The 27,321-nt window shown below is 38.4% G+C and overlaps 1 protein-coding gene across 7 annotated transcripts in view; it reads left to right on the forward strand.

Moving 5' to 3' along the window:
* Positions 1-27,321, forward strand: part of VPS13B (vacuolar protein sorting 13 homolog B) — a 768,204-nt gene that overhangs the window by 694,160 nt on the left and 46,723 nt on the right. For all 7 annotated transcript variants that reach the window (XM_034668364.1, XM_019810220.2, XM_034668365.1 and 4 more), the window contains 7 exons: positions 12,646-12,801; positions 21,406-21,669; positions 22,352-22,435; positions 22,613-22,788; positions 23,276-23,446; positions 24,034-24,235; positions 25,352-25,540. In XM_034668364.1, coding sequence (XP_034524255.1) covers positions 12,646-12,801; positions 21,406-21,669; positions 22,352-22,435; positions 22,613-22,788; positions 23,276-23,446; positions 24,034-24,235; positions 25,352-25,540 — 1,242 coding nt within the window. The remainder of the gene's footprint in view (positions 1-12,645; positions 12,802-21,405; positions 21,670-22,351; positions 22,436-22,612; positions 22,789-23,275; positions 23,447-24,033; positions 24,236-25,351; positions 25,541-27,321) is intronic.

Genomic DNA, 27,321 nt, shown 5'->3' on the forward strand with positions numbered 1-27,321 from the left:
TGGTTCTCTTCCATGTGACTGCCCCAGCAGACTAGCCCAGACAGGAAAGCCAGAGCAGAAACTACAAAGCCTGTTGAGCCTAAGCTCAGAGCTCACATAGTATCTCCTGCCACCTTCTCTTGGGCAGAGCAAGTCACAGGGTTAGGCCAGATCCAAAGAATAAGGAACTAGGTATTAGCGCTCACTGAGAGTTGCTGAGAGAATTTGTGGCCATTTGCAACTTACCACAAAAGCTTCCTCTGACTTTGAAATGAGAGAGAGAATAAGGATGAGTGTGAATGCAGATGAGGTCATAAAGGGTATTTGCTGTAAGTAAAAAGAAAGAAAAAAACAGTAGGAGCCTTTAAAAAAAGGAATTTTCCATAGTGTCTAATCCTGTAGTCTGCTCATATTAGGCATTTGATAAATGTTCACTAAATAAGTAAATGTTTTCATTACTTACAATGTTTCTGACATTTCTCAAGAACGTAGACTTAAAAGCTTAATTATTTTAACAATATGAAAATTACAAACTTTTTCAAAAGGAGGTCCTCTGATCTGCGAATGTATGCTTCTGTATACTGTCAGTGAAGTTGGATTTTAATTGAGTGGCTCCTGGTCTCCCACACCTCCTCCCCTTTGACCTCCCAATGGCCACTAATGAAAACTATGACAAAAGTAGATGACTACAGGAGGGAATTGACAGTATTCTCCAAATGAGAGCACCTTTCAGGTCCACGTGCATGTCCAACTCTTCCCAATTTATTTTTTTAATTTTTCAGTAAACTCTATACCATGCATGGGGCTCGAACTCATGACCCTGAGATCAAGAGTTGCATGCTCTACCAACTGAGCCAGCCGAGCATCCCCAACTCTTCCCAATTTAACTGTGAAAAAAATCTTACCGTTTGTCATAAACTAAAAGTACATTGTATAGTTACCAAATATTAGCGATTTCAAGTAAATCATTTAAATTAACTTTGCCACACATTATCTCCTTCTCTAACCATGGAAGTCGATTCCCAGAAGCCTCCAGTATCACCCTAGTTGTGTAGGGCACAGCTGTCTGCAACTAGCAATTCCATGTGGGGAGGAAGGATTGTATGCCTTTGCTCCCCAGTGGCAGTAACAAGCTTCTTTTTACTGTTGCTGACATTCAGATAGCTAAAATCAACAGTGAGGTAAACACTTCTTGGGACCATCTGGCAAGGATTTTAATCCCAAATATTCTGTAAACACTGACTCCATTTGAGTACCCGGAACCTACTGTCCGGTCACCACTGACTGCGTCTTTATTTCGGTTTTAGGCAGTAATTGAAAGAGCAAAGCAGTAGACTGTAGACTCTGTCCCTTCACCTTTCTTTCTCAAATATTTCAGTTTCGTGAGAGATTCCACGAGATTTACATTCTCTGTGGAAGCTTAGAGGGCCTTGTGAAGTAACCAATAGAGGTAAATGGGGCCCTAACAGTTTTCATTAGTAAGTATTTAGAAACTAGAGCATATTAGGAATTTCTTCATTTTCTATTGGGAAATGCATTCACTCTAAATGAGAGGCAGAGGTTCGGGCTGAGTTTTATTTTTCCTGTATTTTTCAAAGTTTCTTTGTAAAAATGATTTGCAGTATGACCTAGTTAAAACTTTTAAAGTCTTTGACCAGAAATGGCAAAGATAGGATTGTGATAGGGCACTTTATTCAGTCCCCGGGCTGATTTCTGGAGTTTTCTACAAGCCAGCATGAAAAAGAACAACTGGGGATTATTTCAGCTGTGAAGCACCCAGAGGAATGACTGCTGGTGCTGCTAATGGTCTCTCTGTCCCTCCTCTGGCAATAAATTTTAGATATTGAAATATAGCTCTGGAGGAAAATGTACTGAAGATTCCTTAAGCTTTTTACAAGACACTCAAAGGCTTTTCACAAGCCCGTGCTCTGGAAATGTGAATTCTTGATGTCTAAATATAAAGGTCCTTTACTGAACTAGTTTTAAATGTGAATTTTCATACAGAGTACTTGGAGAAAGGGAATGCAGCTGGACCATTAAAGCGTGGTATTTTGCCATTTTTAAGTAATGGGAAATACTGATTAACAATGTTATAAAGATTTCAGCATACATAATGTGATTGTCTCTAATCATAACCTATTAGCACAAGTCTGTAACAAAAGCATTAACCCTGTTAAAGACAATGGCACACCTATTATACTGTGGTACTTTTTAATTATTTCCATCCTGAACAGGATATTGAAGAGCTTATTATCTAAAGGTCAGAATAATGCCCAAGACATGGCCAAGCCCAATGAGTGTCAGATGCATGGAATGTTGGATGACTTCATAGTTATGAAATTATTTCATTTCTCATGATAATTCCTGACTTGCCAAGTTAGTGAATTTTAAGAACTCTGAGAGCAGATTTTAAGATAAATGTGAAATAATCCATACTTTTGGAGTCAGGGACTTCCCTTCAGGCATTAGTTCATATTTGACTTGCTTGACTTACACTTGGGGATAAAATGAGTTAGGACAAGGTCTTAGATACCACATTCCCTTACTGGGAAAGAAAACCAACTTGCACAACTTTGGCTCATGTTTCTTGTTATACAGGCACTGAGAAGCAGCGGTTGCCATGAAATACTTTATTTAACCTTTACAAAAATGTTTTCTTAGTATGGCAAGGCAGTTTAGTTAAATGAAAATAAATAACTATAAAAATTTTGGATTTCTTTTATATCCATCTGTTGACTTTTTTTTTTTCTAATTAAAAATTAGGGGTAACAATTATAATTGTCTAAATTGCCGTGATGACTAAAAATAAAGATAGCATCAAACTGTTTTAGCCTTTCTTAGGACACGTGTTGGCATGTCTTCTATTTTACATTAAAGTAAATTTTGCTGAATGATGAATGTTACATTTGAGAACAATTTAAAAGAAAGTTTTTTAGGTTAGGTTTCTCTATTGTTTATGTTTGTATTTAGTCAAAATTGATTTTCAAACAAACAAGAGAGTTCGGCTCACAAACGCAGAATATTTTTCCAAACCTGAATGACTGTTAAACAGTATCTCTTGTTTCTTATCTTGTTGGTTTCCATTTCTCAGCTCACCTAATTATTCTTTATTATTTCTATCCAACATGCTCTTTTCTCTTCCACTGAAGAGCTGGGTCTAACCAAGAGCATGGCGACCATCAGCTATCATCCTGTGAAAAGACTGTGTCTACACAGCACCAAAATCTCCTGGCTGTTGGTGCAACTCAATTAAGCAATTGAAGTTGTTATTTTACTTAATTAGTTTAAAAGAAAATAGGAATTATTTCATATTTTATTAACAAACCATCCTTTTCTGTACTCACACATACACATACATATCACATTTTTCTGTACTCACACATACACATACATATCACATTTTTCTGAATTTTCACTTTTCAACCCTTTGTGGCTGTNAATTTTATTAACAAACCATCCTTTTCTGTACTCACACATACACATACATATCACATTTTTCTGAATTTTCACTTTTCAACCCTTTGTGGCTGTTATCGGGGTGAACCATCTCAGAGACTCACACAATTCTGGATGTGAGGCAGCCATTAGTATCATGTCTTTTCAGTCACATATCATTTAAATATAGGGAAGTCCACACTCTTCAGAAACATGAAAACAATATATATGTGTAATGCTGAAATGATCTCTTTAAAACCTATATGTCATTTCATACTTTTTTTACTATGTGCCTTTATAGCTGATTTTATGAATCTTATGTCCCAAAAATTATGAATAAAATTATATTTTAATATAAGAGAATTTGCTCATGAAATCTTCTTGCAAAAATATTTTTGAAGTATATATTTTTTGCTAATTTAGATAATTTGGGTTTAGGTAATTTTTTAGCAAAGAAGCATCCCATTGTTTAGTAGACAATGTATATGTCAGAAGTACCACAATTATTCATCCTACTCTTACTTCTTTTTTAACTTCTTTTTCTCTAAGTATGTAATTTTTAGCCAGAGACTGAGCAGAGACTGATGCCTGAATGGTGAAAAATCATAAATAAATTTTTGAATTTGGATTTCTGTTTAGAATTACTTGTAAAATATAAATCTTTTCAAATTTCAGATAGATTCTATGATTTGCTCATTAGATACGTTGAAACATGGATTAAGCCTTAATGTTTGCTAGAAAGTGTGGCATTAGACATCCTATTTAGCCATGGAAATTCTAATAATTTACCATAAGCTATATGATGGAAGGACGCAAATGCATGGTTTTAAAGCTATAGAGCCTTATAGATGGAGGATATGATAGAATTATTTCTTTTTTTATATTAATTGTGTATATGTTTTCTTTCATACCTGTGACATTTTCTGTCCTATTTCTTTACATATTTGTCTTTAACTCTAAAGGTTTTCAATTTATTTTCCATAGTAGTTATTCATACTAGCTCTACTTCCATCAGTGTAAATCATTATTCTGCAAACGCATTTTTTAGGTTTTCCTGTATTCATTGTTTTATCGAATTACCTTTTTGTATCACCTATTTATTTTAACCTCAGGCTGTTTTCTATTTATGCCAGACTGTTCCTTCCTCTCAGTGGTTTTCTACAGTTTTAAGGAAATCATGTATTTTTGCACAGTTTAAAGACCGAAAACTTTTCCTGATAGTCTTTTCCTGAATTCCGCAACAGGGTGTTTATGGTAATTACTCTCTTCCCCTCACTTTTTAAGATGATACTCTCTTCCCTTTGCTTTGTAATATTTTCTCAGAGGTCACATGGCTTATTTTCAGTGTTTGTTAGTGATTATATGTATGGCTTGTCTTTGGCTAGACTCCGTTATCACTTGAGGAATGATGAGGTTGTCATTCTCGTTGCCAGCTGCAGGGCCGAATGACAAAGGCAGTTCCTTTCTCACTTCCCATTTTCTAGCAGGCATGTCCTAATATTTCTCAGCTATACAAAGGCAACACCTTCTCCTGCATCTTTTCATGCTTCTCTGATACCCCAAACTGTCACACTTTATGAAAAACTACAGTTCCCCTTGTTGGCAGCTGTTTTTGTTGTTCCTGACTCTTTCTTCCACTGTCATGTTTGTCTTGTGCTGACCTCTCATAAAATACAGCGGAGTACGGCCACAGTCTGTTTCTCCCTGGGAGTTACCATCTCTGTATAGATGTAGAAAGAGCAGGACATCAAACAGCCTGAGAAACTGCCAGTTGTTTTCTGTCCGTGTCTCTAAGGCTCCGGTCCCTGGTGTTTACTGATGACTGATGCCCGGAGGGGAAGTGGCAGCTACTGACCAAGAGTTCACTGCCTCTTTAGCCCTTTCCGTACGACTCTCTCGTGGGCAGGTCCTCTTCCTAACCTCCCGTCTCCTCACCCCAAGAAGCTATACATGCTTCTGGCTGCGCAAGAGCAAGACCTGGCTTCCTAAAATGATGATTTTTGTTCCAGTATGACTCTTTCCTTTCCAGGATCAGAATTCAGTAGTTCCCTTTGGGTTAGGATCAAAGCTATTAGAGGATTGTAAGCTGATGAGTTCATACTATAAAGTTAATTTTCCAAATTACATTGACAAGAAGTAGGACAAGAAGTCGTTTGTTTGCAAAAATGGTTTGAAGCTATAGCTTGCTACTTTTAGGACCTGTCCCTGTTTGTACTGCACTCAGTGTGCTTTGTAGACATTAATTTTGTGCAGGAAGACCACTCCAAGTTAGGCTGTCACCTGCTTTTGTTTATCAGAAGCAACAGTCCTGTATATCTGTTATTTACTCTATTTCAACATGCTTTTTCATGTTATTTCTTTGGGTAACTAAATACGTCCTCTGGTCAATCTTTTAACTCCCCAAACAGAATACCTCTGAATTTTTCCTTCCTCTCATAAAATTTTGCAGCATAATTTTTCTTGTTAAATATGTTTCTCCCACTCTGTTGTGAGAATTTCCAATGCAAGTAATGTGTCTCATTCATCTTTGTATCCACCATGTGTAGCTTAGTTCGTTGGCTTATGGTAAACATTTAATGGATGTAGATCCTAAAAATATTTGCTATATTGGAAAGAAAAAAAAAAACCTATTGCCCTAGGGGAAAAAGCTCAAGTAATTACATTAAACTGCTCCAAGGATCATGTAGGTAGTAGAGCAAACCAGATCCTATAGAAGGAGCTCGAAGGCTACAGAGATGAACTGACCATCCTGTCACCCTTTTAGCAAAGCACCAGCAGTGCGAATGAGAAAGCTGTGACACCGACTAGGACAGAGGGGGAGACTTCAGGCAGGAAGCTGAATTTGAGTTACTAAAATAGAAATGTGTCATTTCTTTTCCCTTAAAATACAGGCTCTGTATGCTTTCTATTAGACATTTTTCTTTTTAATAACATTATTTTTTATCTGAATCCAAAATAATACATATCTATAGTATGACATTTGGAAATTACATAAAAGCACACCAAACACATACACAAAGGAATACTTAAAACACACAACCCCAAGATAACCACTGTTAGCATTCTGGCACATTTCTAGCCATTTTCTCCCCTAGAAACAGCCACAACTACTTTTTCTTCATTTTACAAAAACGGAATGTGTACTGCACAGATCTTTTTATAATGTGCTTTTTTCCCTATTAATCTCCTGCTAATATTCTCAGTGCTTTTTCATGCTGTGATTATTTTCTTCAGTAGTTGGAGAGGATTCTACAATCTAAATATGGTTAAGCACACCAGACTCGGTACCACTTACTCAGAGAAAGCACACCTGAGTTCAGATCTTATCCCGTGCCCTCCCAGCACCGAGGCTCTGAGCAGCTGGCTCAGCCTCTCTGGGACTCCGTTTGCTTTTTCATCTGTAAAATGGAACCTACCTCGTGAGATTGTGTTAAAGAATAAATGAGAAGATCTATAAAAATCACTGAGGCCAATGTTCAGCACATAGTACGTGTCTAACAAATGATAGCCCTTATTGTTTTTACAATATTTTTATTTCATCAGTTTCCTAGCAGTGCCTAATTTTTATTATTAAAACAATGCTGGAATAAGCTTACATCTAGGTAAATCTTTGCACATATGTATAATTATCACCCTATGAGAAATTCCTATGTAGAATTGATGAGTCAGTATCTGAAACTCAGGTTTTTGACAAGGGCTACCCTCCAGCTACAGTTTTCATTCTAGCGGATGTGTGGTGAGTGTGCCAGGGTTCCCTTTTTCATAAAGGGTTGTTTTAGGCTGATTGCACAGTATTTGCGGACTTCATTGAATTTAGTCGTAAGGAAAAACCTACAAGCAGTCCCATTGGTGGAAGAGCCAGCTACGCAGTGCTTGTGTGATGATGGAGGGGCCTCTGTTACACCACCTCCTGGACCATCGATTTGGAAAGCTTTCTTTCTCTTTCTCCTTTTTCTTCCAAAATACCCTGCATCAAAGAGTCCAAGTTATCCACTAGAAAATAAGTGAATATGATTTATTTCCACGTTTCTCATTCCTTACTCGTGAGATTATGTTCTATCAATAAATGTAAAAGAATATAGAGGGTTCTGAGAGTTCCGGTATTGAATCAGGGTGACACCAGCCATTAGCCATTATCTAGAGAGTTTTCCACTGGTTTTTTAGCATTACGTCAGATGCTCTGAACATCCTTGAAATTTAACTGCCTTGAAAAAACAGTAATGAGCAACATATTTCATTTTATTTTTATGTTAATTTATTGGTACGACATGTACTATCAGTTCTGTTGCACATTCCAAACAAGCAGTTAAACTTTGATCTATGTAATTTGATCTGTAGTTTCCAGATATTATTTTAGATAGACAAGAGTTTTAAAAAATATTTTAACTTAATTTTCATTCAAAATGCTCGCCTATCATTTGGGATCTACTTTATGCTTTAATATCACTATTGCAGTGTCTGAATTATGGATCTGAGGGATTACATTGATTTGTAGTTTAATCTGGTATCGTCACCCATGTAAAGCACATCTCCTGTATTGAAAGGTCATTCAAAAACTTGGAAGGGGGAGTAAACAGAAGGGGGAATGAACCATGAGAGACTATGGACTCTGGGAAACAAACTGAGAGCTTCAGAGGGGAGGGGGGTGGGGGATCAGGATAGGCTGGTGATGGGTATTAAGGAGGGCATGTATTGCATGGTGCACTGGGTGTTATACGCAAGTAATGAATCATGGAACTTTACATCAAAAACTTGGGATGTACTGTATGGTGACTAACATAACATAATAAAAAATTATTATATAAAAAAAACTTGGAATTGTTTTTAAGAGTACACTTATCTTGATAAGCACTGAATAATACCTGTAACTGTTGAATGACTGTATTGTACACCTGAAATGACTATAACACTGTCTATTAACCGCACTGAAATTAAAATTTTAAAAATATAGAGAAAAAGAAAAATGTTTTAAAAATAGGAATTATTTCTAAATATTTTTATTTGATACTGAATTTTATGTTATTTTATGCGCAGATATCCCCACTAAAAATTTTTATGTCTACTTTAGGTTATTTTTCAGTAATCCTCAATCATTTATTTATTCAACAAATATCTATTGAATGTCTACTATGTACTAGGCTCTTGAGATATAGTGATAAGTTTAGAAGTTTAAAAAATACACATGGTGCTTAACCTTTAATATATGTATATATATTAACATGTACTGTTTATAGATTGTTAAATATATTAACATATATTTAATAGTTTATTTCACCTGGATTGAATGTTAATTTTTTAGAACGCCTAAAATTTCTACCAAGAATATAATGGATTGGGAAGATTTTTGAAGTTATTTCAATTTTCAATTTCTTCTTAGAACGTTACATATTACTGTACAGTAAATTATTATAAAATGCAAAAGTGTAAGTGAATCTGAAGACAGATTTTTTTATTTGTGATTATTTGGGTAGCAATCATCTTGATAACAGTTTTCTAATGAATAGTGAAATAAAGTTCACAGACCACTATCTTGTACCTTCATTTATATTTAAGATACAATTTTTAAAATGTGGCCATCCCCTTTTCTTTCTCGTCCTTGGTGTACCCTGTTTTCCTAGATTTCATCTTCTTTTTCTTTCCTCTGTAACTGATTCAGGAATTCTCCCTTTGGAGGTGACTGTGGGTGGTCCTGAGAGCTGACCCCAGCCCCCTGATCAGTAATTCAGTTTTAACTTCTATTTTGTATTGAAAAAAAATGAGAGAGAGCTGCATATGCTCCCATTTGAGATCTTCAGTGGAAAAACTGAATTTAGTCTGGGTGCCCTGGGGGGGTGTTGGGGCTGCTGGAAAAAAAGAAAATGTAGCCCCTTGGGCCCTTCCAACAAGTGTGGCCACTGTACAACCTGCCTTATTGCTTAGTTTCAGTTCCCATTGAGAAGTTCAAACAAGAGTGGTTCCTATTTTGACTTTTTTCCCCCGATGGAAAGTATTAGACACTAGCTAAGTAGGCCAAAAAGAATGAAAAGCCTGAATAGAAAAGATGGTAGAGGAAGTGAGTCAGTAAGGGAAACTTAATAGGGAAAAGAGAAAGAAAATTTCCAAGTTGATAAGAGAACATAAAATACCAGGGGCTCCAGGCAACAAAGGATAGCAAATTTTTGGCTAAGGCTATTGCTTCATCTCTCCCACATTTGCAGGTTTCTGGTCCACCTTGCCTCTCCTCCTCACTATTGCAGTTGCCCTCCTTCTTCCACACACCACTCTCTTACCCTCCTTTCAACACATCGCTCCCCTATACAGAAGGCTTCAGTGGCCACCTGCTAATTCTTCAATAAAGCACAAATTCCTCGCTTAGTAAATCAGTGCTGGCCACGATCTAGATCTCCCTGTCTGACCTTATCCCTCACTCCTGTTTTTCATGTTCCCTTTTCTCCAGCCATTCAAGACTGTTAACTTTGCCCCCAAGCATACCTCCTGGCTTTCACATCTCACCTTGTCACTTAGGCCCAGAAAAGAACCATCATCTTTGCCAGTTGAAATTCTATGGTAACTCTGAGCCCCAACTGCTTCACGAAACTCTCCTGATCACAACAGCCTAGAACAAGCCCTCCTTTCTCTAGACTCCTGGACCGTGTTTTATCTTTCCTAATGCCTCTTCTTATTTATTTATGCATGCTTTATTTTCCCTGTAAGATCGTAAGCCCCTTGCAGGACAAAAGACACAGCTCTTCCTCCTTACTTCCTCCACAGTGGCCAGCATATCAGATTCCTTATAGTACCTGAGTAAAGAAATCTATCAGAGGAATGATAGAGAGAAATCGCATTAGGATCAAGTAGTCTAACATGAATTTCACATTTTTATGCCTGATTTTATAGACCCTTCAGCATAGGGAAAAAAATAGATATATGAGTATTTGTTTTTAAATGGAGACTGTTCAGTACCTGTAGCCGTGAAATTTAGTCATTTGGTTCAACAGAACAGAACTCCCCCACTCGGTGGATGTCCATGAGTAGCAGCACTGCTGTCTAGTGCCCGAAGCAGTCTCACCATGGGAAGAAGGACCGAAGGAGTGCTGGGACTTCTCAGGTCCTTTTTGTAGGTTTTCTCTCTTCGAAATGCAATTCCTTCCCTAAGAAATGATATATATCGAATAGCTCTTTAGATGCTTTGAACAGTCGACCAAACATTACAAATATTCTACTAGTGATGCATGTGGGGAGAAGTGTTATGTTTTTCTCCCACCTAGCTTTTCTGTGTGAACTAAATCCAGACGTATCTGGATTTTCATAATTCAAAGCAAATATCTACGCCAACATTTTGAGAACACGGAGCTGCCAAGCGAAACCCAACAGCATATTCCTTGGTGACACTCCATCAGTTGAAGCTGGGTACACACAGAGGGAGCGGCTACCTAAAGCTGAGCTCGTATGCAAATGCGAACACTCCTCAATTCCAATTACATTGTGTACATTGAACCCTTCTTCAGAGGCTGTGGAATTTTCAGGAAAAATATAGCCGAGCTTGACCTTCGGTACCTCGCCTCATTATTTTTTTGTCATTTCCAGCTACTAGTCTCTCCAAAGAAAACAACTTTCCTGTTTCTTTTAGTTTTGTGTGTGCCCTGAGCTTTATTCCCAGTTGCTGCTACAAAAAACTGAAATGGTTCCAAGCACCACTATTGTTTTTCTTTTTTTTCTCTGTAACTAATATTTAAAGATCAAAGATAACTCTGGTACTTTTATGTTGTAGAGTGTATATAAGACCAAATTTTCCCTAAAGGTACTTGCTGTCCAGGATTTTTTTTTTCTTCTTTTCTTTTCTTTTTTCTTTTCTTTTTTCTCTTTCTTTCTTTTCTTTCTTTCTTTCTTTCTTTTTGTTTCTTAGCTCTCTTTTCTAGAAGTCATCTGAATGGTAGCTTTTGGATTTCACAGGGTCACTGGCAGTTGCATGGAGGAAGGACTGGAGTGGGGCCACATGAAAAGCAGGGAGATGAGTTAGGAGGTTTTTTAAAAAATATTTCATTAAGGTATTTTAAAACAAACCCAAAAAAGCCCCTCCCTTAACTTTCCACCAAAATCGTATTGTGATGACTAGTGACCTTGGGAAATGTTTTAATTTAGGCACTTTCTAAAGGTTCCTTCTAATGCTAAAGCTGAAAAATAATCTTCCTGTCAAAAGACTTATTATTATGACAATTCCCATGTAAATTTTTAATGAATTTATTTTAAGGGCCTATTATGATAGTTCTTAAACAATGTTTTTATAGTTTTATTCGTTATTTTAATTGGGAAAATGTTTCATATGATCAGCCTTTGGTTCTTTTAAAAAATTATAGATGATATGAAGGAAAATAGTGATTTGTATATTATATAAATGTTCTGCCTAAAATGTCTATTCTAAGTAATTGTATAGAACGCTGTTTATTTTCTTTAAAACATATATCCTAAAAAAGCAGTAATTATTATGTTGTTTGGATACTTGTTAAGTTAAACTGATTTTCTTTGGTGCATTTAGGAAGTAGGAGTGGAAATAGAAAATATTTGATGATCATGAAAGAAATCTAAATATTACTACAGGTGGCAATACCGTGTGCATAAATATGAATGTAACTCAGGAGACTCATTTGGTAAACGTTACAATAAATAAGTGGCTAGCAAAAAATAAAACAAAGACGTTTTCTCCTACATTCAAATCGTCAGAGGTAGTTCTAATACGATATATGCGATCTAATAAAGAGAGTATATTGAATGAACTGCATCCTCGAATTGCTGTTTTGCTCTTTATCAAGAGGAAAAAAGGAGGAATGGCAATTTAGGGTTAAAAATAATGCCACAAATGAAATTTTGCTTTAATTACTGTCTAGCCATAAGAAGGAATAAACTATCAGCTAAGACCAATGTTCTTTGATCTCACATTTCAACCTTCTTGTCCTCCAGATGAATGAAATGGTCTTTTCTCAAATGTTCAACAGGCCTTTTACCATTAGATAGGACAATTATTTTTAAGAAGGTTTAAAATGTGATCTGGAAAACCACATTGACTCTCTGTGGCATATTTGCTATTCTTAGCCTGGTTGAATAAGCTGGAAGTGGATGAATAATGCAGGTTAGAAAGAAAACAGATGCTAAATATTACAAATAGGAAGGTTTTCCAGCAATGAGACTTTCATTTTAGGACTAGATTTTTGTTGGCACTTTTGGCATTATGACGATTATTGTTTTTCTCTCCAGCTGCTACACATCTGTATTGAAGGTTGGGGCAATTGGCGCTGGTCAGAGCCCTTCAGCATGGACCACGCAGGGACGTTTATTAGAACTATTCAGTACAAGGGTCGGACTGCTTCCCTCGTCATCAAGGTTCGGCAACTCAGTGGGGTGCAAAAACAGGTGAGTTCGTGTGTTCGTGACCCAGACAGCTCTTAATTATTTCACACACTTAAAGAATGAAAGTAATTAATAATGAAGAAACCCACAGTGGTATGCCTGTGTGTGCTTGCTACTACCCTGCACATGAGCACTTCGTACATGCTTGTCGATGATCCTGAGGATGATGATGGCTTCAAACCCTTTGTCCCACATCTTTTACAAGAGCTGCTAACGAGCAGTAAAATTTACTGATTTTACTTTCACCTCTTCTCCCTGTCACCACCTACCTTCTGGTAGAGGTGCTAATGAGCTGTGAAATAGCCAAAGGCCTTTATTAAGAAGGAAAAGAAGCACCAGGTGTTGGGGACTCTGGATAATCCAACAGTGGATAACCAGGAGTTGGTTCTCAAACATGTAAGAATAATCTTTGAGAAAGTGTTGTGATACCTCCCATGACAGAGTGGGCCTGGGTCTCCAGCAAGCTTTCTTTTCCTAGGAGTTATATTAACTGCAGTAAAAATTCACTACAGTCTAACTCTTGGCATATAAAACCTCAGCTCTCAGCACATATTTTTACGTATTTTATAAAACTTCCTCTTGGCTGTTTTTGAAGTTCTAAGACTGCAAAGGGGAAAAAAGTATCTGACACTTTTTTTGTGTTCTTAAGATGTGAAAATGTGGTTTTTAAAAGATGTTTTTCAAGCATGGCACATATGACAAGAGTAGAAGAAAAAAAGGAAGTATTAAAATCTGAAAACTGGCTTCACTGCACACATCATAACTGGATTTGTCATAAGAGTTTTAATGTATACATCTGCATCTGGATTGTAACAGGCTATCCAGAGCTTGTGTGAATGGAGGACATGATAGAAACAGCCCTCTCAGTCCCTGGAAAAGGAAAAGGGGAGCTTTTCTTATCAAGCGACATGGGCTAGTCCATTGCCATGTGCCAAGGGGTAGACAGGAAGCAAGTGGTGAGGTGAACAGTAGGACCTGTACCATATACGTTCTTGGTCTACACCTAATCAGGGAGCTGGACTTCATGTTTTCATTATCGTGGGCAACAGAGGTGGAAAGAATATAGCAGAAGAATCTTCCCAATGAACTGACTGTTCCTCAAGTATTGATTGATTGCCTACAATGGAACAGAGTGAAATGAAAGGCACTAACTATGTGACACAATCTTTGCTCTTAAATTGCAAATTTATGTAAACCCAACAGTGTGTACAACTGACAGTAAGTATGAAGGGAATTCAGAGGTTTCACTAAGAAGATATGACTCGAGTTGGGCTTTGGAAAACAGAATTTGGACTAAGAGAGGACATTCCAAGTAGGCAGTGTAACATAAAGATAGGAATATGGGACAAATGGGTCTTCCTGGGACTCATGATGGGGCCAGCCTAGCTGAGCGTGAGCTTTGAGCTACAAAGTCATAAGGACAAGACGTGTCACTGACTTTCATCTGCCCTCAGAACTGTCTTCCTTGGATATGCTCTCAGTAGCTACCTGCCCAATTAATACATTCTGATTTTCTGGTTCTGTCACTCATGGTCTTTCAAGAGTGCCTTATCCACCTTGCCATTCACCAGCAGTCCTGGGAAATGGTCATTCAGCATCTGTTTGAATAATCCAGATGATAAGAGGCTCATTTACTCATGTGGCAGCCCTTTCCATAATTGGTTACTTCCGGCTCTAAATGAAGCTCTTTCCTAATTTTGAGCCCAAATCTCTCACCATTCAGCCAGTTTTTAGCACTCATCAGAACTTGTGAGATGTACACAACAACTTATGGTGAGGACTAAGTTATCTCTTCTCTGTATTACAGTCCTTCAAAAACACAAGGGAAGCTGGGATGTTTCCCCTTAGCTTCCTTTTCCTTAGGCCAGTGATTCTCAAACTCGCATGTACATCAGCATCACCTAGAGGGCTTGTTAAAACATAGATTGCTGGGCCCCACCCTCCGAGTTCCAGATTCAGTAGGTCTTGGGTGTAACATGGTAATTTGTATTTCTAAAAAATTCTCAGGTGATAGTGATGCTACTGGTCCAGGGGTCACACTTTGACCACCATGGCTCTGGTCCAAACTTTCCCAGTTCATTCAGCTCTTTTGTATATGGTTGCTAGAACAGTTACCAATTAATGGAATGGCATGGTCACTCCATGGAGAAATGGTTCTCATGGTATATCATTGGTTGTTAAGATCATAGCCACTCTGGCTGTGTATTCCCTTGCTAGCTGTGTGAACTTCAGGCTATTTAACCTCTTTGTGAATCAATTTTCTGATCTGTGAAATGGGGATAGTAATACTGCCTTTGCATAAAGTTAGTGTGAGAATTAAATGAATTTGTATATGTGAAGTGCTTAACAGTAGTGCCTAGCCCACTGTCATAACTCAATCCATAGTTACAATAATGAAATATTCCCAAGCATACAGGACGTTGGTTGGGCTTTGTCGTGTTACAGTAGTGTCTTCTCCTGGGGCGCCTGGGTGGCTTAGTCGGTTAAGCCTCTGACTTTGGCTCAGGTCATGATCTCAGATCCTGCCTGGGATGGAGCCCTGCCTCCAGCCCCACGCTCAGCAGGGAGTCTGCCTCCCCTCTCCCTCTCCCTCTCCCTCTGCCCCTCCTCTCATTGGTGTGTGCTTGCTCTCTCTCTTCTCTCAACTAAATAAATCAAATCCTTAAAAAAAGGGGCGCCTGGGTGGCGCAGTCGTTAAGCGACTGCCTTCGGCTCAGCGCGTGATCCGGCGTTCTGGGATCGAGCCCCACATCAGGCTCCTCAGCTATGAGCCTGCTTCTTCCTCTCCCACTCCCCCTGCTTGTGTTCCCTCTCTCGCTGGCTGTCTCTGTCTCTGTCAAATAAATAAATAAAATCTTTTAAAAAAAAATCCTCAAAAAAAAAAAAAGATAGTGCCTCCTTCTTGCATAGAAATTATGTGTCTTCACGGAATAATATGAAGTTTCAGGGATAAATTAATATATACGGTGTTCCTGGTCAGATACTACTACACATTGCACCAGTATGCCGTGAGTCAGAAAAGTTGGCCATGAAAAGTGCCTTTTTAAAAAATTCTCACAAAATGTTACTTACTTTTTTTTTTCCCCTGACTATAAGAGATTTCCCAGCCCTATCTTAGGCAAATTTCTTAACCTTTCTGCACGTCATATTCCTTTTGCAGAAGAAAGGACCCAGTAAATATTAGTTCACTGTTGTTGTTTTTATGTTTACTATTTTAAAATACTTCTGAAAACACAGGGGAGTCTCAAGTAGAAAAGAAAATTACCCATGTTTCTGCCACCCAAAGATAAATACTGTTACTACTTCAGTGTATCTTGTCTACTCTCTTTTTCTATGCAGATACTTTTTAACCAACTTGAGATCTGGTTATAATTAGTTTTTCAACTTGTTTTTTTCACCTAACATTATATGATGCTTATCTTCTCATGTTATCTACAATTCCTGAACTATCTTCTTAATGGTTGCATAATAATTTGCCATATGATATGTTGAAATACATTTAGACATCCCCTTGGTGCTGCACTTTTAGATAATTTCCAATTTGTTGCCATAATAAATCCTTAAATAAATACCTGTGTATATACATATGTATGTCCAAATGTCTGTGTCTGTCCTTAAAATAATTTGCTATAAAATTTAATTACCTGAGCAAAGGATGTGAATGTTTTTGTGGTACTTGATACATCTACCCAGACTGAAAAGATGTACTTTATTCTTTAACCAAAATTCGTTCTTTTGTGTCGCCAGATTCTTGTTAGGGCTACATTAAATCCTTTAAATAACTGAACATATAGATTTGTCCCAACCATCTACTGACTCTCTGAGTTTTTCAAACTATTAGCATTTCTTAAAAATCTTAACGTAAAGTGGGATTCAAATCAGACTAACAAAAAATTTTCCATACATTAGAAATTCGGAATCCTTTTAATCATTCTGTTAATGTCAAATATATAGATTTTAAGGCATCTGGTGACAAATCTTATTTCAGGATTTCCAAATGTTATTTGCATCATTGGATGTTTAGTAATTATTTTCTGCAGGACTCCCTCTCACACTTTTCTCTGCTTGTATCCTATTAAATAAATGATCTTATTAAAAAAAAAAAAAAGTGGAATGTAGGAAGACAGAAAAAGACTTTCCAGAAAGCAATAACGGAAGCATAAGCCACCCTCCCATTGCATTTACCTTTTTGAAATAAGTGCCATCTTCTCCCACGGAAACTGGCAAAGTCCATTTTCCATTCCCACTGTCATGGAAAACACACACATACACACACAAAATTTATACTTTGTGTTTTAGCATTTATAATCATAACCAAATGAGATTGGGCTCGAAATTAGGGCCATTTTAAACACTTCGCAGAATAGTGAAAAGTGGGACACAGAAACAGCAATCCGTTTTAACCTAGGAGGAAGCAAATGGAAAATGGTTTATACTGAACCCAGGTCATACTGAAAGATTCAGCAGACCACCAACTTCAGAACAACTGTGCAAATATCAAAGTTGTGAAAAACCTTCCTAGTCTTTCAGTTGGATTTAATGTTTTATTGTCAGGGTAGATTAACTAAAATTCAGATTAGCTCCTGTTAAAGTACATGAGAGACACAGGATTTCCTCAATTAGCCAGGTTGGGAAGGAAGATAGGAATCAAGGTTTCAGAAGATTCTGCTTTGTGGATTCCTGCCTCTCTCACATCTTGGCTTCTTTCCTTCTACCCCACCTGGGCCAGGAAATTTGCAATAAACCACAGCTGCCTAATTTCCAAGCCCCATTTGGGGAGGTGAGTGTGTGCAGCTCCCTGATGTACCATAACTACATTAACACGCCCCTGGATAATGGAGAATTGGCTAATGCACTCCTGAACAATGAGGTTTGGTTATCTGTATCCTGCCTTTCTTATACCCCTGTCATTCAATTTCCCCAATTGAATGAAAACTGACCACATACAAAATTTCTCAGGAACTTTGTACATTACACAGCTACCCATGTACACACATTGACGTCCACGTTTCCCATCCTCTCATTGAGGAAAGCTTTACCACTCTAAAAACGTAAATGTCCACATGTACGTATACATATATATTTGTATCTTTATACATACACTTTTAATCAGAGCTAAGATATCATTTTCCAGTGCATCTGGTGCTCTGGAGTTATTCTTTAATATCACTATTCTTCTTGGCACTGATCTAATAAGAGTTCTGAAACCTGCTAAGTAAAATCATATGTGGAAATCTTCAATACACATCTTTGTGGCTTTGGGGAAAGAGGAGAATTAGTGTGAAACCTGGGAATATGTATTAAAGAGAAACCCTACATTAAAAAAAATTAAGTAGCTGTCTTCAACTGATAAATTAATCTTGAAATTCTAACCATAATTTTCAAAATAAAGGCATTGTAAGTGTTGCCACTTTGAAGAAAAGCAGACTTGGCTCTCACTGAACCCTGCGTGGGAGCAGCTATGAGGAACACCATTCCTAGGAGTAGCCATTTTGGATTTTCCTCCATCCAAGTAGCCTTTTCTCCCTGGCCACTTTTAAGGGTTTTCTTTTTATCAAATTTGAAAGCCTATTTAACAGGCTTTATAGTTGAAAATGAAACTATAAAAACCCACCAAGAGGATCTTTGTCTTTAGACAAAGTGAGTCCCAGATGGTTGCAGAGATTCTGTGGTTTCTGTGAGAGACAGCAAAATTCTCTCCTAAATCTCATGGGGCGCAAAGGTTCTGAGGCAAGAGCAGCATGCATACATTGCCAGGCCTGGGCACATCAAGAGGAAGAACAGAATTAAATACTGCCTCAGAGCTTCCACATGTTTATTTAAAGTTAGACAATCCTAAGGCCTCATAAGACTTAACCATGAGTGTCTAGTAACCCCTAGCATATGCTAAAGAAAAGTTTGCCTGCTAACTCAGAACTCACGGTTCAGTTGACTTCTGTGTTTGTTATTGAGAAAACATTGTTTTAAAAGATTATAATGGCCAGAGTGCCTACAAGTAATGTAACAATTAAGCACAGCTTGGTTTTTACAGATAAGCTCCTTCTAAAGAAAAATCAAAGGAATAGATAGTTGGAAAATAAATGTTTAACAAAATGCTAAACTTCACTGGTCAACTAATGTATTGAAACAGCAATGACATTTAATTTTTGGTCTATCAATGTAGCGGGTTTGTTTTGGGTAAATAATAGTTCATTCATGAATAATCTTATTTATGTGTATAAATGAGGGTTTATTTAGAGTGATGTTTACAGAGTCCTCTTAACCACATACGAAAATGTATCCATTAAGGTGATTTCAGTTTGAAGTAACAAAATAGGCTTTTAGTCTTCATAGTAAGCTAATGAGACAGATGCTATTATTGGTCCTATTTTACATTTATTATCTCATAAGAAGGAATAAAGCAGGTTGGGTGTTGGTTAATTAAGCTACTCGTTGCTGTATCTGTTTCTCTGCTGTCCTCTTGGATTTGCCTTTTTTGTCTCAAGGTGGCTACAAAAGCTAGCTGTGCATATATATATATGCTCTCACCACATCTACTGTGACAGACGAGAAGCGGAGCTTTCTCTTTTCAATTGTCTCCCTTATCAAGGAGTAAGATCTTTTGCAGAGCCTTTTAGCAGTCTTCCCTTTTCATATTACTAGCCAAAAGTGCCCCGTGTTCACCCCTAAAGTAATCATTGGCAAAAGGAGAATGGAATTACAAGGGTTAGTTTGTGCCAATTATGACACAGACTCTGGGGGCCATGGAGGTGTTCACCTTCCCTGAGTACTTTGCTGCTTTTTGAGACCTAAACGAAATCAGGGTTATTAATAACCAGGGAGAAGGAGGGACCACCTCTTTGGAATGGAACCAGTGGCATCTGCCGCATTTACATTATGATGGGCAGTCTTTATTCTCTTTTTATAGTTTCTAGATTTTCTCAATTAGTAGGTATTAATTTTATGAAAGACAGATCTTCAGAGTGATTATCAACACAGAGAGTCTGGGTAACATCGGGCAAGTTATCCAACATCTCCGTGCCTCTGTTTTTTCCTTGTTAAGGTGAGTACTAGTGAGTACTGTGAGAATGAAAGAGTTAATTTGTAAAAATGCTTTGTAATAGGATGTGTGTGTGTGTGTGTGTGTGTGTGTGTGTATACTCATACATATGCGTGTGCGTGTACATACATATGTATGCACAGAAAGGGAGGGAAAGATTTATTTTAAATTGGCTCACACAGTTGTAGAGGCTGAAATAACCCAGAAGAGCTGACATGTAGTTCCAGCCTGAAAGCAAGCAGGTTAAAGACCCAAGAAGAGCTGATGTTTTTTAGTCCATGTCCAAAGGCCAGGAAAGACCAATGTCTCAGTTCAGTCAGGCAGGAGGAGTCCCCTCTCACACAGGCTCTTGTTCTATTCTGGTCTTCAGTTGACAGGACAAGGCCCATCCATTAGGGAGGGCATTCTGCTTTACTCAGTTTACCAATTCAGATGTTAACCTCATCGAGAAGCACCTTCACAGACACATCCAGAATAATGCTTAGCCAAGTATCTGCAGCCCGTGGCCCATTCAAATTGACACATAAAATTAACCACCAGATGTTTAGACCTTCAAGTAAACTACATATATGGGAAGGGCGTGTGATTATTATTTTTATAATCTGGAAAAAAAAATAGTGCAAATAAGAAAATCCAGTGTGTGAAAGTCCTTTGTTTTCCAGTCATGGTGAATATTCGTATTACAGAAGGATTCACTGCATAGGAATAAGTTTTGCATTATCTTTTCAATTTCAACCAATTTAAGAGAGATTTCTTAATGCCTACTGTGAACTGTACTCTTAGCTGGATGAAAAATTGGGTGATCCATGAGTTTTTGGATCATTCTGTGTATTTTACAAAGCCACATGCTTCTACTCTATAGGAAAACCTGAATAAAATAAACTGTAATTAGGCATCTGACTGAAAAGTTGTTGGTATTATCAGTTCATAAAGTGATTTCTTATTGCATAAGACTGCAAGAAACCCTTGGAAACCAGCCTTGGAAATAGATAAATCCCCAGTTGGCCTCTCAGCCACCAGAGGTGAAGTCTTGTGCTCTGTCCCTGTCCTTTGTGACTGCCAAATCCTGTGGCACCACTGACTGCCACCTCCTGGGGGGTCTCTTCTCTCAGGGCTTCAGCTTCCCCTGGCTTCCCTCCATTCTCCCTTGCCTCTTCTTCTCGGGCCCCTTCCCCGGCTCTTTGCCCCTGAGTCTGACCCTATGCTGTTAGTCCGTTGCTGGCTTAAGCCTCCACATCTTTTCCAGGTCAACTGTTTTCCATCTGTGCACATTGCAAGGCTTTCGTTGCCTAAGCCCTCTATCACCATCCCCACCTCACTCCCCAGCACATGACCAGTATTTCGAGCTGGCTGTGGGCCTGTCCTTTGCCATAAACTCAACGTGACCAAAGCAAAATCCCTTTCTCCTCCCAAGCCTTTCTTCCTGTGTGCTCTAAATAAGCTCACGGCTTCATGTTCTTTCCATCAAAAACAACATAGGTAATTCTGTCTGAACAATTAACGTGTTACCAGTTCAGGAAAGCTGAGTGGATGTAACTTTATTTATTTATTTATTTATTATCTTTTAGATTATCATCTGTGGAAGACAGATCATCTGTAGTTACTTGTCTCAAAGCATAGAACTTAAAGTCGTTCAGCATTACATTGGTCAAGATGGACAGGCTGTGATTCGAGAACATTTTGACTGCCTCACAGCCAAACGGAAATTGCCTTCATACATACTAGAAAACAGTGAACTGACAGAGTTGTGTGTGAAGGCCAAAGGAGATGAAGACTGGTCAAGAGACGTGTGCTTGGAATCTAAGTCCCCTGAGTACAGCCTTGTCATTCAGGTATGAGGAGTAGGACAATCTGGTATAGAGCAGTTTTAAAATTAAAAATTTCTCATTATGCTCTTATATTCAGTACAGCACTTTATTTAAAAACTGACCTGCACAGAAGAGGGATATCTGAAATAAGATGAAAAGACTTTGAATATTGCTTCTCAAACAGTTTCCTCCCATCCCACAACAACACAGCTGTTGTATCAGTTCCAGTAGTTTTTAGAGCCAAGACGCTACCCCTCTCAGGTGGAGGCAAGTTATGGCTTGAGAAAGATCCTGATGCACCAGGGCTTGGGGTGGGGGTGCAGGGGCGGGGGGGGGGGGGGGGATCNTGCCCACTGGAGAATCTTTGCGACGGTCTGTTCCTTTTTTATCTCCTCCTCACGCTCCACCATCATCAGTTTCCTTGCCGTGAAGGACAAATCCTCCCCGCCATTCGCACCCCCAGTCCTGTCTGTCTCTCCTCATACCAATGCCTTTGTCTCTAAGAAGGCATTGGCCTCATGGACTCACTGCACATTCACCTTATGCCATAACGAAGTCTGGTTTCGCTTATTCTCTGTCTTTAATGGCTTTTTTCTATAACTTTAAACTGTTTAATCCTCCCAACTGACGTTCTGTCTGTGCCTCATTTTGATTAATTAGTAAACTGCTCAGTATTTGATAGAAGCCTCTTCTACCTCATGCGCAGGTGCCGTCTTCAAACAGTTCCATTTTTTATGTCTGGTGCACGGTTCTGACATTAGAACCCAACTCTCAAGTGCAGCAACGAATGGTGAGTGCTTTCCAACCTAAAAATATGGTATATGACTCTGAACTTTCCTGTTCTGAAATAAATTAAGGTCAGAGTGACCCAGGGAAGAGATTTATTACAAGTTTGTTTCAGCATCAAACAGCTGGAATACTGCAACAAAGCAAATACGAAAGTTGTTCTGTCCTTTTATTTTTATAGATTGTGTTCAGCCCTCTTTTTATCATGAGGAGTCATCTTCCAGACCCCATTATCATACATTTGGAGAAAAGGAGTCTGGGATTGAGTGAAACACAAATTATTCCAGGAAAAGGACAGGAAAAACCACTGCAAAACATAGAACCTGACCTCGTGCATCACCTAACATTTCAAGCAAGGTACTGGAAAAGTCCTTACATTTTCCTAAGAGAGATTCAGTAGAAAAGCAACCTTGTACTATTGAAGGGGAAGAAGGAGGATAGAATTTTTTGTATGATTCCTTATCTTATGAGAATGTTATTTAAAAATTGCCCTGCCTAGTGTTCTCTTATCCTCTTTAATGTTTTTGGATAAAATTCAGCCTCTTTCATTAAACTTAGATATAAACAAGAGGGATTGGAAAACTTAATTGACACATAATTTCTCTAGTAGAAAAAGAGATGAATAGAGCTCTCACCCAAGCACGTGGGGGGTGGGGACAGGGAGAAGGGGCCCACCCAGATCATCCAAAAACTGTGTCACCAATCCCTAAATCACCAAACACTGACTCAGTGTCACAAAAGGTATTGGTCTATAATACATCTATAGTTCAATATTTTTTTCAATAAATTTTAGACCACTTTAGAAATCTGATATTTACTCCTTTTTTTCTTTTCCATTTCCTAGAGAAGAAGATGATCCTTCCCACTGTGCTGTTCCCATCTCAACCTCCCTCATTAAGCAAATAGCCACTAAGATACACCCTGGAGGCTCAATTAATCAGATCCTTGATGAATTCTATGGGCCAGAAAAGTCCCTTCAACCCATGTGGCCCTATAATAAAAAGGATTCTGACAGGTAATGTTATCCAGCAATTTTTTTCTACAAACATTTCTCAACATTAATAAATAAATGACCATTAACCAAAATGTTAGATACCATAAAAGGGTTTTTAAAGATTGATTGATTGATTGATTGATTGATTGATTGATTTATTTATCTGAGAGAGAGTAAGAGAGGGCAAGCGAGGGGAGAGGCAGACGGAAAGGGAGAGAATTTCAAGCAGACTCCCCGCTGAGTGTGGAGTCTGACCCAGGGATCGATCCTAGGACTCTGAGATCTGAGCCGTAATCAAGAGTTAGCTACTTAACTAACTGAGCCACCCAAGCACCCCAAAAGGTGTTTTAAAAAGAAGATATTTGCATGTATCTATCAGATTCTGACCTTTTATCGTCTGGGTAGATGTATTTTATGGACTGCTGTACTCATAATCTAGAACGTAATTGCCTGAGAAGTTTCTCCTGAATGCACATTCAGCATTGGATGATTCTGGTGTGAAGAGGTGTCATACAAGAGCGTTGTGTGTCTGGAATCCTTAAACATATTTCATGAATGCTGAAGTCATTGTATTTCATTGAGTCTCTTGGATGTGGTATTTGGAACAGGAATGAACAGCTGAGTCAGTGGGATAGCCCAATGCGAGTGAAGCTGTCAGTCTGGAAGCCATATGTTAGAACCTTGTTGATAGAGCTCCTACCCTGGGCCCTGCTTATCAATCAATCCAAGTGGGACCTCTGGCTGTTTGAAGGAGAGAAGATTGTTCTACAGGTTCCTGCTGGCAAAATTATTATCCCTCCTAATTTTCAGGTACTATAACTTTTTTTTAGCTAATATGAATTCTTTTCTTTCAACAACTAGCCTTTATTCTGAGGTCGCATTTATATTCCTAACAGAATCAGTTGTAGAAAACTGTCCTCTTAGATGCATATGTAAGGGGTATGGAATGTTCTTTGATATTCAGAGACATTTCAGATGTCTTTTTTTTCCCCCATCAGCAGTATTCATGCTTGAGTTATCATTAAATTTGATAACTTGTATTAGTTACATTTTCATTTTCATTGTGTACAGGATATTTGACAAGCATTGGGATTGGCCTGCTCAGGGTATGTTAAGGATATAGAGCCATATTCTGTGCTAACCCACTCCCTAGATAGACTTGTGGTTCTTACAGAAATTCTCAGAGATCTGCAAGGTGGGTAAAATTGAGGATTTCTGAGCAACTATTTTTTCAGGGTCCCTTTTCCCTTATAAATGGACCTGGATGTCCCTAATTATGGATGTCCACCCAATTGTTGGTGATAACAATATGGAGTCATTACTGGCATGGGGGGGAACCCTAATGTAAAACAGAATTTCACAGCAAGACTATGTTCCATCACAAGAGAATTTTCTTGATAAGGCTAACCCATTTCAAGAAAGCACATAAATCTCTAAGAAACTAGAATGCAAGGAACTCCTAGATAAAATGTTTTCCTGGTGGGGTACAATTGGAGAGTCCTCTTTTTGAGCTCTAGTTCATGAACATCTTTATTCAATTGCATTTTTCCTGCGTGGTTTTTTTTTTCTTTAAATAGATGATGTTACCTTATGGAATTGGAATGTTGACCTACATGTACCTAAGGTTGCATATTATTCTTCAGTCAAATTAAATGAAACCCTCCATTTTAAGTCTTTGTTATTTATAGGGGAGCCACAGTTTGGGTTGGGTTTTTTTCCCCCTTCCATAAATATGAATTCCATTGTGAATTAAAACATTGAACTAAAATAAAATGTATGTTACCATTGCAAAAACAAAAACAAAACTCATAAAGGGATTTTGTGGCCTAAGTAGACCTATTATATAATATAAAAAATTCCTGTGAATTGAAGTAAAACTATCAAAGTTAAGAAAAATACTTTATAATCGAGGCATTATTTTTCCAGGAGGCTTTTCAAATTGGAATATACTGGGCAAATACAAACACTGTGCACAAGTCAGTAGCAATTAAACTGGTCCATAACCTGACATCTCCAAAGTGGAAAGATGGAGGTAATGGCGAAATTGTGTCATTGGACGAGGAAGGGTTTGTGGATGCTGAAATAAGGCTTGGTGCTTTCCCAGGACATCAAAAGGTAGGATCAAAGTCTGCGTGGCACAGGGGGAATAGCCTGCCATCCCCTCAACCTGTTTAAAATGAGTCTACCCTTTTCTTTTCAGTCCCTTTCAGCATTACATGCTCTAGACAATTTATAACAGTGAAACACGTGATTTCTTAGACCTCTCTGTTTCACAGGTTTTTTTTCCCTTTACCGGTGATAAAAGCCATGTCACATAATTTATCCAATAACCTCTCTATTTTAGAACACTCAGCAGTCACTTGATTGATCGTATGTAGGGGGAAAATGAACTTACTCCAAAATATCCACAAATTGTACTTGGCCACCTTTCCTTAGAGCAGGAAGTAGAGTTGCTAACGTTCTGAGCGCTGAGTGAAAGGACAAACCTCCCATAGCAAAGGTTATATTCCTGGAAAGGGCATCCTGAGCGACATCAACTCTGATCTTCCCATAGAACCTAAGGTTATGAGGGAGTTCTATTCCTGAACAGAGAACTGGTACCACGATGATACGAATACAGAAAACCTACTTCATCAGTTATTTAACTAAATACAAACGGTGTGTGATTTTTAGTATCAATCTTTTCTAAAGTCTATGAAAAGCAATGAAGTTGAGTAATATAGTAACAAATCACGTTAACCTGTGTGTACGACAGCACAATATCATAGTGTCCTGAGGAGGTCTCAGGCTGTACTTCATAGTATCTTTGGTATCTGAGCCCTCCCAGATTAGAAGAAGGGCAACTTCATCAGAGTAGCACGATTCCGAATGAGCTTTCTCTGGGGAGAAGTGAGATTTTGACAGGCGTCTTTGAAGAGCTTCTTTAAAAAGAAGTGTCATTTGGTGACTTTTTAAAAATAAATTTCTCTGATACAAAGAAGTTGGTTTCTCCTCAGTACTCAAGGCTGGTATCCATTTCCTCAGAGTTGTCTGGGCAACACATGTTTGTGCGCTGCCGGCCAAAAGGCTCTAACGTGGTGTAAATGGCAAAGAGCTGTAAGCGTGAGTCACCCAAAGCTGAAGACTTGTAAGTTGAGATCGACCATCAAAATCTGGAAAAAAATGTCACAATACACAGTCCAACACCCAGCACCTCCAGCGCCTCACAAAGTGGCCACAGCAAGTGCTGAATAAATGTGAATGAATGAACGGGCTGTTGGAAATTATATTATTAGATATATTTATATCTCCTTATTCTTTCCTAGTGACTCTCGAACTTTTGAGTCCCAGGACCCCTTTACCCTCTCAAAAATCATTGCAAACCTCCAAAACCCTTTTGTTTATGTGGGTTTTAGCTATTGATGGCCATCAAACTAGAAATGAATGCAAGAACTTTAGAATGCAAGAATACACAAACACGGGGCGCCTGGGTGGCACGGCGGTTAAGCGTCTGCCTTTGGCTCAGGGCGTGATCCCGGCGTTATGGGATCGAGCCCCACGTCAGGCTCCTCTGCTATGAGCCTGCTTCTTCCTCTCCCACTCCCCCTGCTTGTGTTCCCTCTCTCGCTAGCTGTCTCTCTATCTCTGTCAAATAAATAAATAAAATCTTTAAAAAAAAAAAAAAAAGAATACACAAACACATTCTGTTAGCCATGACAGCGATGATGTCATAGGTCATATAACCTCTGGAAAACTCCACTGTACACTCATAAGAGAATTAGAGTGGAAAAGACAATAGCATCTTGGTATTATTATGAAAATAGTTCTGACCCCTGGACCCCCTAAAGGGATCTCGAAGACCCCACACACTCACTCAGGGGTCCCAGGCCACACTTTGAGAACTGCTGTCCTGCCAT

This window comes from Ailuropoda melanoleuca, chromosome 9 (genome assembly GCF_002007445.2).
Source record: "Ailuropoda melanoleuca isolate Jingjing chromosome 9, ASM200744v2, whole genome shotgun sequence".
Lineage (NCBI taxonomy): Eukaryota > Metazoa > Chordata > Mammalia > Carnivora > Ursidae > Ailuropoda > Ailuropoda melanoleuca.